This window comes from Limulus polyphemus, unplaced genomic scaffold (assembly GCF_000517525.1).
Source record: "Limulus polyphemus unplaced genomic scaffold, Limulus_polyphemus-2.1.2 Scaffold21, whole genome shotgun sequence".
Lineage (NCBI taxonomy): Eukaryota > Metazoa > Arthropoda > Merostomata > Xiphosura > Limulidae > Limulus > Limulus polyphemus.
Genome location: NW_013665631.1, coordinates 1,719,916 through 1,732,720, shown reverse-complemented (window position 1 = coordinate 1,732,720; position 12,805 = coordinate 1,719,916). Strand labels below are relative to the sequence as shown.

At 31.2% G+C, this 12,805-nt stretch overlaps 1 protein-coding gene across 1 annotated transcript in view; it reads right to left on the bottom strand.

Annotated features, from left to right (window-relative positions):
• Nucleotides 1-1,819: 1,819 nt before the first annotated feature.
• Nucleotides 1,820-12,805, bottom strand: part of LOC106458239 (cGMP-inhibited 3',5'-cyclic phosphodiesterase A-like) — a 286,487-nt gene continuing 275,501 nt past the window's right edge. The window contains exons 10-13 of the mRNA XM_022384675.1: nt 12,108-12,333; nt 10,084-10,173; nt 9,507-9,769; nt 1,820-7,572 (exon numbers count right to left, since the gene is read on the bottom strand). Of these exons, the coding sequence (XP_022240383.1) occupies nt 9,507-9,769; nt 10,084-10,173; nt 12,108-12,333 (579 nt within the window). The 3' untranslated portion in view covers nt 1,820-7,572. The remainder of the gene's footprint in view (nt 7,573-9,506; nt 9,770-10,083; nt 10,174-12,107; nt 12,334-12,805) is intronic.

Below are 12,805 nucleotides of genomic sequence, written 5' to 3'. Positions count from 1 at the left end.
CGGCTCTGATAATGGGCTATCTATGATTTGTACACCAAACACTGGTTTTTAGCGTTATAAGCCTTAAGACTTACCGCTGAGCCACTGGGAGACAAATAGATAGCGTGAAGGAATTTTTGGATAAATTATAATATTGAATTCATAGCTGTAATTTTGACTTCAATTTCATATCATTTTAAGCACCAGTTTCGTGTTTCAACATCTTTTGTTCTGTGCACTGCAAGTAAAATACTTGTATTTTTTTTGAATAACACATTGACATCAAATGAATGAAGCATGTGAAACTTTCTACCCTGTTCTTGAAAGTTTAAAGCACAATAATAAATGGCAATAAAAAAGAGAGATAGATAGAAACATTCGTCATTTCTTTGATATTTCCAATATCTTGTTAAACTTACAAGACGATTAAAACAGACACGAGTTTGACTATTTAATATATAGAAGCAGAAAATGCGCACAATTTAATGATTATACTGAGAACTTAATTCGAAAGTTCTTTGTTCATTCTGTTCACTTTATACGGAAGTTATCAATATTTTTACACTATGCTTTTTAAAAATATACATACAAAGCATTCAATTTCACAGAATAAACTTAAGCGGATATGCTAGTAACACATATACATAGTAAAATACAAAATATTTTCCAATCTAAAACACTGACATTTAAAAAAAAACGATGTCAGCATTTCATTATCAAACACCATAATATTGTTTACAAAAAATCGCTTTTTTTATGTAAAAACTTAAGCCTGAAATTAAAAGCTTGTTTTTAATTAGATAAATGGAAGTCGAGATGCGAGTTGGAAGTATCTTTTTCTCTTTAGAACACGCCCTTTAATCAGAGAATATATAGTCAACAGTTTGGATCTGTCTCTTGTGTATGTACATGTAAAGTTGATCACGTGCACCTGATATCATAAGTTCATTGAATTCCTTTAACCAAACTCTGAAACATTTTTCTTCAATGTAATTAGTTCATGAGATATTGCATTATTAGGAACCCAATTAAGTCCTTTTCATAATAATCTTGTTTTTTACATACATCCTAGTGGAGCATTTGGCCCATTGTTAGGCTCAAATATTTTTATACAGACATATTTTCTATCATGGTGTGGATTTTTTAATAAGTATTAATCTTGCAGGTAACTCAATTATCCTAAGAAGCCGGGGTGACCTGATTCTGATTGGTTAAATGTAATACAAATAATGCCTTTTCACTGGCCTAACCCATCAATTATTTCTGCCCCATGATGCACATAATAAAAACATCGATTTTTGAAGTATGACATCACAAGTAAGTAGGGTTTTCTTTAATTTAGTAATTTATCATTGTATAAAGACTTATTAACCCAATACTGTAGCGAAAACAAAAAAACAATTTGAATCAACTATATTGTTTTGGTGTTTGAGATCTATGCTGGGCAGTGGTATGGTAGGAGGTCTAAGAGTTTGCAAAATATTAAACGAGAAGTAATTAAACGTTAAATAATGCTTGAGATATGAAGTCATCCTCACATAGACGATGGGTGTAAAGGAAACAGCACCTATGTGAAAGATTAGGCTGTATTCTAGACTTACTCTCCTTTAAGAGCCGATATTTTTTCAAATATTTTTTCTAGACAAAAATTGTAAAGAAGAACTATATACAGAGGAAATAAAATCAGATAAGCAAGGAAACATTTATCTCAGTAGTTTTTTATATTTCATTGAAAAAAAAATGTTTGAGGTTAAATGCTATTCTTTATTTAACTGTATTATTTTCACATTTTTACCGATATTTCAAAATTTATTTTTTCGCCCATGTTTTTTATTTAAATATTGCTATTATTTTCCTACTTTTGTAAGCTATATTATGATATTTAACAAATATATTTCAATAGACAGATTTTTTTCACTCTAAAATCGGTAGTCGATCGTACAAAAACTAGTGAATGTTTTGGTTATCACAACATCTGGTTAAGGATAAAAAGCATCAAAATTACCCTTTCACGATAATTGAGTATTAAAACTTTCGAAAAACACAACTTTTGTGCTCATTGGTTCACCTCTTGAAGGGAAATCATTATTTGAAAATGAGTTTTTCCTCTCCATGTGTATCAAGATTTTGGCGAAAGTCCATTGCCTTTTACAAAGTAATCCACTTATAAGAAACCTGATTTTGGTTCTAAACTAGTCATATGCATGGGAAGAAGTCATAATTACCTAGTCACCGCAACTATGACTTTGGAAAGTGCGATATTTCAATGAAACGTAAACGTTTGGATTTCAGGAAGAGAGAGAGGTTATCCCAAAATGTTAGGACCCAGTTTAAAAAAAGTGCGAGAAAATTGTGAAACAGAAGGAATATTAAGAATATGATACTTTGTTCTTCTCATTTTGAACAATTTCATTGTTTTAGATCGTTGAGTGATCGACAAACTTAGATATGATTGATCAGGCCTCAACCATCGATGCGCAATGTACTCGATCTTATGAATATCTTGAAAACCAAATCAAGACCAAAACGGAATGGCCCTGTACACAAATAGCCTTGCTTCGGAAAAAAAATTCCTCAATACTAAAATATTTTTGGAGTTTTATTGCGTTTTTCAAACCAAGAGATCGACCCCTAACGTTGAAACCTAAACATTTCAATTTTTGTACGTCTGACTCATGATTTTAGGATTAAATTATATATCGTTTGAAAGGAATTATAAACATTCAACTACACCCTTGGGTATGTGAAACAAACAAAAAAATTACAATACAGTTCTTTCACTATATCTAAGGCTACTCAATCGTGACAATTCAACACGAGTCTCCTGATAATGAGTTTATCATCGTGAATAACCTGATGGTACTCTTCAGCTTACCTTTAATGACAAAATAACGTACATTTGTTATACAGTTATCTACAACGTTCGACGTGCTAGATAATTTACGGTTTGGAAATGAAAAAGAGGAGTTAAGTTTCCCAAAATAAAAATATTTTTATTTAATTACCCGTAAGAAGTTTTTGAGTAATTGAAAATCTATTAGTAGATGGAGTAGATTAAATTATTGAAGAAAAAGAGAGAAGGAACTTAAGTTGTGTAGTACTAAGTAATAGCAATACTTTCATGACTGAAATTTACAAGTGAAGGAAAATAACATATTTTACTCTAACTCTATACTGATCCCCAGAAAGAAAAAATAATAGTGATATTGTCTAACCTAATATGAAGACAAATTAGGCTTAACATAAGTTGTAATACATTATGGATATCTATGCTAACAACATTACGAAGAGATTCTCAACAATAATTTAAATATATGCACGTACAAACACACTAATATACATTCTCACTATAAGGATTATTAAAATATGACAGACTCATACTAGAGATAGCATTTATAGTTTCTAATATGTACAAAAGAAATACTCTAGTTTAACGAATTTGAAACAAATATTTTTTTAATGGTCAATTAAGAACCCTAAATGGTAGAGGGAAATTGTTATAGATTTTAACCAAAATTAGTTAACAGAAAAATTGTAACTGAATTATATCCAAAGAATAATTTATGAGAAAGTGGAATTTTACGAAGCTGAATATGTTGTTTTTAAATATTTTATCGGTCTGAATCGATATAACAGTGAGTGAAGTAAAAAACAGCCTACAATCAATACAAATTAAATGCTCAAAGAGATACAATGAACTGAAATCAAAACAGAATATCAACGAAACAAAACTGTTTCGAAAGTATTGTTAATAGCAGTAATTGGTACGTAGTGTATCACAACCTTTTTCTGACAAGAAACAAGTGTTAACGTATTTTAATATTTTCTCAATAAATGGTATGATTTTTACTTTATAAAAAATGTCAAACTATTTTATACTTATTTTAGTATATTTACGTTTCTTTTCAGATGTGTAATAATGTCGTTCTTTCTACCAACCACAAAGTTTTTCTTTTTTAACGTTGACGCTGTTTTTCAGTAAAGAAAAAACTATAATTTTAAAGAAAAAGCCTAGTTTTCTAAATGCTACGTTTTTAATTTGTAACTCAACACGACACTTGAGAAGTACCTTCTAATTTAATCTTCTCTTGTTCTGTATATTACAAGTAAAAGCTGATAATTTTTGTAACAAACTTTGAATACTGACATTTAATTTGAACACATGTAACCTTCCATTAATTTTTGAATACAAATTGTGCTAGCACATTAACTTTTCCATAACTGTTATTTCAGAAATAAACATCTTATTTAAACAGTTTACATCCTTAATCAGTGCAGTAGTAACGGTATTCACAAGTCTTCTTAGCCATAATAGTCATAAATGTTTGTATAAACTTAGATAAGGTAAAATATTAAGAACTTATCTAACTTAGAAATATAAATGACACTTTCTTACCAATCCGTCATGTATTAGAACAGTTATCATAGCGTTAGTACAACTTAAACTCTTATGTAGGGTAATAGGTTAAAGAAGAAAATGCATTTTGTCGTAAATAAAGTACCATGTTTTTTACTTTTAACACTTAATCCGAAAACAAGTTTCGTTACAAAATACAGCTGCAATTAAATTCTGAATATATTTATTGTTTGAATTCTACATCTATCGATTCATCAATAAAACCCAATAGAACGAAATTTATGGTTAATTAACGTTTTTAAAGACACGCTATGGATATGTAAATGTCCGCATCATGTCTTTTTTGTGTCTTATTTATGTTGTTTATTTAAACCCTTAAGATGTGAAAAATCATAACTCTTTCCCTTACTTAATCTCAGTAAGGAAATACCATACATCTTACCTTAGTTTCTTATCCTTCTCCCCGTATGCGACTAAGGTGAATTACACTTCTGTTGAATACCGTCATATGTAAATATCAGTATCTTGCTATCAATCATTTCAATGTATTTCCTTAATCTCGTCATATCACGGGTAATCACCTGTGTCTAGTGCTTCTCCTCTGAGCCAATGACAAATATTGTTCGTGTATTACCTTTACCTTGTTAAATACAGAATTCGGTTCTTCTCCGGGTGTATAATAAACATTACTCGCTTGTTTCCTAAAACGTTTTAGAGATAAATGTCTTTTGTATATACTGCATTATTTCTTCGTTTTAAATGTATAAACAAAAGCAGTCTTCACCAACTGGAATGTGGAACGTACATAGAAGTTCTTTATGTTAAAAGTAAATACCGGTATCTAGTTGTTACGTGTCCGGTCTCTCATTTCATCTCAGTACAGAGGATGAATTATAAACTAGTATGTTATTACACTATTAACATATAGAAATATGACTTTATGTTTCGGATTAGTTCTCTGTCATAATGTGAAACTCTTACTATCACTCACAGTGAGGTGTTACAATGATACACCTGTTTGAAAATGACGTAAAACCCATTTATAATAAGTTTTGTTTCAATCCACTCGTCAGAGTTGAATTTAGATATACGTCATCACGTTCTAAAAAATCTCACTCATTCCAGAACTCGTTTAAAGTTGGTTTGTTAAAAGAAAGCATGCTAACAACCATCTCATTTTCTATTAGTGTTACAACCAAGCACGTTTGAAAAATTACCAAATCAGATATATAAAAAAAAAGTCATAGAAATACAAAATGACTTTCGCTTAGATACTTTTATCTTCTTACAAAGAACTGTCTTTTTCCGGGAAATACAATTTGATGCCCTAGCATAAGAAATGAAGAATCCAGATGTGTTCATCATTGACATAAAGTAATGTTTAACGTCATAATAAAAGCCAAAATATATATAAAATGTCATACAGAACACCAGTGCTTTTTTAAAGTAACACAGTTTCTACCCAGTGGAGTCTAAAAATCAACGAGTGACAGAATTCCGTTAAATTTCTCAACCATGTCAAAGGCTAAGTATTTCTGTTGGTTGATATATTTATTGGATAGTCGATATTGGTATAAAATGAACCCGCAACATCTTCAACTTCGGCCAAGTAGCAAAAGCGTTCTGTTTGGGTACATGAAGCTTGAACATATAGATAGAATTTACACAAACAAATGGTATATTTATAGAAATTCATTAATGAAAACTATTTAATTGTTCAGAACCCAATATTTCAACAAAATTTGACAATACGTTTTTCATAAAATTGCTATTATTTATAAGGTTATGATGTAGATTTAACTTGTACACACAGTCCTGACCATTCTTTCATTGCAAAATAGTATTTGAATTTATCAAGCCTTTAAGTTCAATTTAACATCAAACTGTTTTCCACGCCTAAAGATATAAAAATCTTATTCGGATAATATTCTTTTTCGTGAGCCTAGATGGGGCTGATGAGAGATGATGTAGCCTGACACTGCTGTTCTCAGCTAGTCATAGTGTGGAGGTTCATATCAAATGTTAGAAAACATAATTTACCGTTGTTTTTCTTTTTTATTGTTGAAAAGGTAATGTTATGGTAGATTTTAGAATGCTGAATTTTCCGGCAAACAATACTTTATTGTGTATTAAACGGCTTAAATGCTGTAATTTCTAAAAGTTCTTAATGACGTCACTTTTAACTATAATAAACTAAAAATTGTATCAAATTTCAATCGTCCTGAGGTTATCACTATACCAGTTCTGAACGGTTTTGACATACAAGAAAACTTGTTTGTTTTTCATACATAGGATAATAAAATAGGTATGGAGACTCTTATCCTGAAACCCAGTGGTGGTTACTAAAATAGTTGTTGCTATTTTACGTAAATGTCTGCAAAATATCCCTCTTCCAATGTTGAATACGAAACCTCAGCACTTGGAAATATGATCAGGAGATCTTTTGTGTCCTTTTTTCAAAAGTATGAAACTTATAAATAAAATAAAAGACACAAATAAAACATTTTTATGAAATAAAAGTAATTTTTGTTAAATATATACTTGCAAATATTAACAAGAGTCATCTATCTAGTTGAATCTAAACAGAACTGTCGTTTTTCACTTATGGAAATGGTTTTCAATTGGGGTGTATTAAAATTATTAATAAACAATCAAAAGCAGTAAAAACAAATTTAGATCGTGTACATAGGTTTTCTTTCTAAGAGATAGATAATTGTAAATCAATTTCTGTAATACTCATCCAAAAAATGGCTATCACAATTTCCGTTGTTTAAAATGAATAGCTAAATCATTGGAATGACTGATGGAAGAGGAGAGCGTGACTCAAACATTAGAAGGTCAAAATAATAGTAAGAGGCGTGGCAATATATTGAATCTAGAATACGTCTTTCTCAGTATGTTATTTTACGCACTCTAAAGTTTGGTTTAGTTCACGCTCAACAATAGGCTGAAACCCGTGTAATCGGCACATAACTGTCACCATTCATTAGCCTTTAGGACCTAATAATGCTGTAACCGGTTGCTTGTATCCAAAAACTCATCTTATAAACTTGTGTCCCCAGCATAGCACGTATGTATAACGTTGGAGAATCAAAGATGTGTAATTTAGCGTTTGGCACAAAACATAAACGGGAGAAAACTGTGACTCAGACAAATATTAATTACTAACCATATCTTTTCAAGTAAGTAGACGCCCTCTGGTGCGCCAGCACAGTGGGACATCAGCTGACAGTACTCTGTAAAGGTAAAAAACAAAACAAACGTTAACTATGCACAAAATAATCTAATAATAAATCATAGAAGACTAGTTAGTACTCTATAATGTAACCCAATCAACTCGTCACTTGCATGGATATGTTTGTCATATTTACAAAGTTGATAGTTTACATTCTTCAAAATTATACGATGAAAGGAAGTACCCTGTCGTTATTAAAAGTAAACTTGATAAATCGGATAAACAGAGTCAAATTTAATGAAAGTAGAACGTTTCACCAGGCTAACCTGGCATCATCAGGTACACCAACTACAATGAATGCATTGAAACTACAAATATATACAATAATACAGCGCAAGGGTACCTTGCTTATCAAACAATTTACGTCTAAAATGAATAAGTATTCTGGCACACAGTTGTACCTATTCTAACTTTAACTATGTTGATGTTCAAAAAGGTTTTTTTATATTATTTTATGTGAATCACTTTACCTCTATTTACAATTTTCAAGTTACAGTATTTAATTTATAAATTTTGTTGTTATAATATTTTATATTTTTGAAAGAATACTTGTATTCTCCTATTTTGTTGATTATGGTCAAGCTCTATCAATAAACACTCTCCGGAAATATCATATCTTACTGTTAAATTTACCCAATCAAAGTTCAATGTACCCTTGTATTATTATATATATTGTAATTTCAATGCATTCATTGTAGTTGATGTACCTGATGATGCCAGGTTAACCTGGTGAAACGTTGTACTTTCATTAAATTTGACTCTGTTTATCCGATTTATCAAGTTTACTTTTATTCTTCAAAATTTTTCTAGGGCATTCAGTTGGCATATTCGCCAAGTTCTCCTCAGTTGTATAGAGAGATAAATATACATACATACATATATATATATATATATATATATTAATTTGGGGCATCCTACAGTCAAAAATAGTTGCTAATATATTCAACATTTGAGTAGAATATAGCTTTTAGACTGAGGGTTTTTTAACATTACAGACAGAACTGCTTGGAAAGGCTGTTGAACCATTTGTTGTTAAGATTTGCGTCGATTTTTAATTTCATGCTGAACATTATACACTGTGGATACGAATTTTAGTACTTTTAATTAACATAAAGAAGATAGTTTTTAATTTAGTAAAATATAAGCATATTGGCAACGAATTGACTGGGAAACAATATATAAAATTCTTTATGCAAAAGATACCTAGTTCATTATTTACAACTTGATTTTTCTACTAAAGTTATAAATGTTAAACTATTGAGCGGATTCACAATCCTGCATGTTAGCCACTGGCTCCAGTGTTTTGAAGTGTGGAGTGATGTATAAACCATACTAGGTATTGTCGTTGAGTCTGTTATTTTTTTACTACACCTGTTTGTGTGTGTATAAAGATGGACGACACTTCGGCTTTTACCAGGTAAAGGCTACAACACAGAAACCAAATGTATTCCGCCACTAGACTATAAACAGATACAATTCATAGAAGTTTGAACTCTAGTACTATTTCCAATTGGTTTGCCCGAACGATCTTTTAAAACAATGCCCTAAACATTTTTGCAATTAACTTCTTACATTTATCCACAAGCTTTCCAGGCAGAGACGTTATATCACAAACTATTAAAATATTAATTCAATGAATGTAACTGAAGTTACATTACGAGTTATATCCATAGAACAATGTTATGCAATGACAGTGGAGTTAATAAGGTTTATTGTAAGTTTAACACAGCAACAAATATGGAGGCAGTGTTATTATTCTAACCGAGGAAAAGCTCTTTTGAAAGAGGTGGATAGCGTAAGATATTTTAAAGTGGTACTTAAGCCTGTAATAAGATTCACTTTGGTATAATGTAGTTTTTTTTTTCTAAACATATGAACAAATTATTTGCAATTGATTATTTTTTACTGTAGATAAGAAAACACACTAACTCTGACCTAATATTTAACCTTAGGAGCCAATTGGCTAACTTCTTCGTGAATAGTTTCCATTTCTTCCTCTGTAGTAGAGGAGTCTTCTGTATTCTTGGTCGGAGCTGAATTTATGGCTTCCGTGGCGTAATTTTCTTCTTTTAATATATTCACCCAGTAGTCGTAGTTTTCTTCCAAGTGAATCGTATGAAGGCAATGCACTTTCCGGGGTTTCAACCGAAACTCACGACGTCGTTTTCCGGAGGTACCTAGGCAATTAAAAAACATACCTGTGATAATTTCAAACAATCTGCCATGTTTTATAACAACAGAAAACATTTCTATAAAACAGTCTTAAACAATAACGGTGACCTAACTTACAAGTTATTTCCATAAAACAGTCTTTTGCAACGACAGTATATGTAGTTAATTAAGTTGTTTCAATAAATAACCATACATAATGACAGAGAACTGTTATATTACGATAAACTATTAAAAATTACTATATGTATACATTTTTGATAATTTTCTTTAATTGTTTGTACTGTATTTTACGTTGCGCATGTTACTTAATGTAAATATTTTTGAGGACAAGAGCATTTACCGCTATTGACACCACCATCACTATCAACTAGTTCATCTTCAGTATCTTTAAAGTCAGAACTCTCCATCTGGTCAGTGTCTTCAGACACAGCTGTTAGATAAAATACAATAGCAAATTTAGCCTTATATCTGATATCTAAACATCAAGTATCAATATTGAACATAAACAAAATTGTTAAATTCATCCCAATAATATATTATTTTATATTGTAATATGATATCATATAATTTTTAACAGTTGTTAAAACATCTTATTTAGATGAATATTTCACAAAAAGTAGGCTTTTATGGATTTTCCGATATTTTTTAAACCGTTGTATGATTTTGTGCAACATGATTTAACATGTCATACTGCAATACTTTATCCATGTTTCGTAATTCACAATCTTCATAAATTTTCAGGATTGTTTGTATATGAGAGTGGTAAATCTGGTACATTCTGATAAGTCAGGTTGACGTGAAACATGCAGGAATTCAACAGTTATTACCGTGAAGTTCAAGCATCATTGTTTGTATGTTTATAAATGCTTCACATAATTTGTTAGATGGTAATCTATTAAATACATGTTGCCTAAAAGTGGTTTTAGTTGATATCAAATATTTTGGTATAATTGTTGTTAAAGAATTATAAATATAATGAATGAAATATTATGATACTGAATAAATCATTAACAGTGAACATACATTAATAAAACGCATTTTCTAATTAAAACAAGTGACTTCGCAGAGGCAAAATGCCGGCTACAGAGAAAAATAGTATATAAACTGGATCTATATGTATATATATATATATACGTATATTTAAATTCTGAAGGGTTAATATAATGTTTAATTCGCACTTGTAGTTCTAATTATACTAATATATATGATTTAAATTATAATGGTTATCAAGGCATCTTAGAGTAAGAAACAGTTTAATTTTTATTAAAATGCCTTAGAACAGCTTTAGGTTGATTTTGCCGACAATATTTAGATACTGTTCTGTGTTAACTGGGTACCACTAACGATTCTCTATATAAAAACCTTAAGTGTGTTACTTAACGGCTCATAACAACGTCACTGCTAACTACAACATGTCTTGCTAACTGAAGAGTTATTACTTTTTGCTGATACCCTCCCTTGCTTTACAGCGTCTCTAGCAACTGAATAGATAAAGTACTGTTGCGTCAGCGAGGTCACGTGACTAGTATCACGCCACGTCCTTCTCGAACCTTCGTGAATTATCGGGAGACAACTAGATTAGAGGTAGCCTGGTATATATATAAGACCGGCCACGAAGCGACGGGGAGGTAATGAGTAATTGAACTGCAGTCAGAGAGTGTGTAATTGAACTGAGTATTGTTGAATTCGAGCACGTGAGACGTTCGTTGAGAATTATAGCGCGACTGTTGAAATTAAGTGTATCGCAAAGTTGTATTCAGAAAGAATAAACCAGTTTTATTTAAGAAAGGACTTGTGTCGCTAAAGATTCGTCAGAACGAATTTACGGAAAATTAACTAACGAACGGAGACGTATCAGTACTGTTCTTTCAGTCAAGCATGATGTGCAAATATTTGTGTATGGAAGCACACTGTGTTGATACAGTAGAAATTTAACAAACAGCTATTTCTAAGGACAGTCATATTTACTCTATAAAATGTACTGTATGTTTTCTACAGTCATTACCTGTGTTTTTACAAAATCGTTGTTTGTTAAATTATGGCGTGTAAGTAACAGGGAAGCGTGACTCATGGATCTTTGTGTGGTCTGCTCCTTTACAGTTACGATTGTGATTCAAAGCAAGTTTGACAAAAAATTAATAACATATTTTAATGTGAGCATCCATTAACCAAGAAACTTTCAGAAGGTAAAAAGAAACAAACAGAAACAAAATTTTAAAATATAAAAAGTAATAGGCATTGTTTTGGAAGAATGGAAATAGTCAGTCATGCATAGCATGAGAAGTATGACCACCGAAGTTGAGTATCAAAAACTCGTAATATTTTACCGCCAGGTGTTTCTTTATTAATTGAGATGTTACATACCTTCCTCTTCACTGTCGAAGCTTTCCACCCATTTGCCTGGGAGAAGTCCCGCCTCTCCGTAAGCATTGCACAGTGGAGCCACCAAATGGTTGATAAAAGATTCTTGTAGTTTCGCGAGTTGTGGGTTTCGCCTATCCATGAAAGGTGAGATAGTAAGCCCTAACGTGGCCTCTTCGTCTCCCTGCACGAAAAGAAGTGAAAAATAATTTTTTAATCGAAATAATTGCTGTGATATAAATGTTTTAGTTTACAAACCATATTTATATATCAAGCTAAAATAATATACATATATATATTGTTACGACAGCGGAAGTCACGTGACACTGGAAGCATGCGCGCTGGAGTTTCTGGAAGGATCATGACTTTTCCTGGTAACTCTAGTCTTTTCTAGGCGCCCTCTATTTTAGTATATAAGCCCGGCATATAAAGCGGATATATAATTGCAGATAGACAGATAATTGAGTCAAGCGAGCAGTAGTGACTGTAAGTAAAGTGCGTGAATCGTTGTGAATTATAGCGTGTGTTTAAATTAAACTGACTGTGAAAATTCTGTGTACTGCAAAGTTGTATTGAGAAAAAATAGACTAGTTTTGTTTAAGAAAGGACTTGTATCGCTGAAGTTCCTCGGAAAGAAGTTTTACGGGAAATTATCAAACAAGCAGATACGTAACAATATATATATATATATATATATTGTG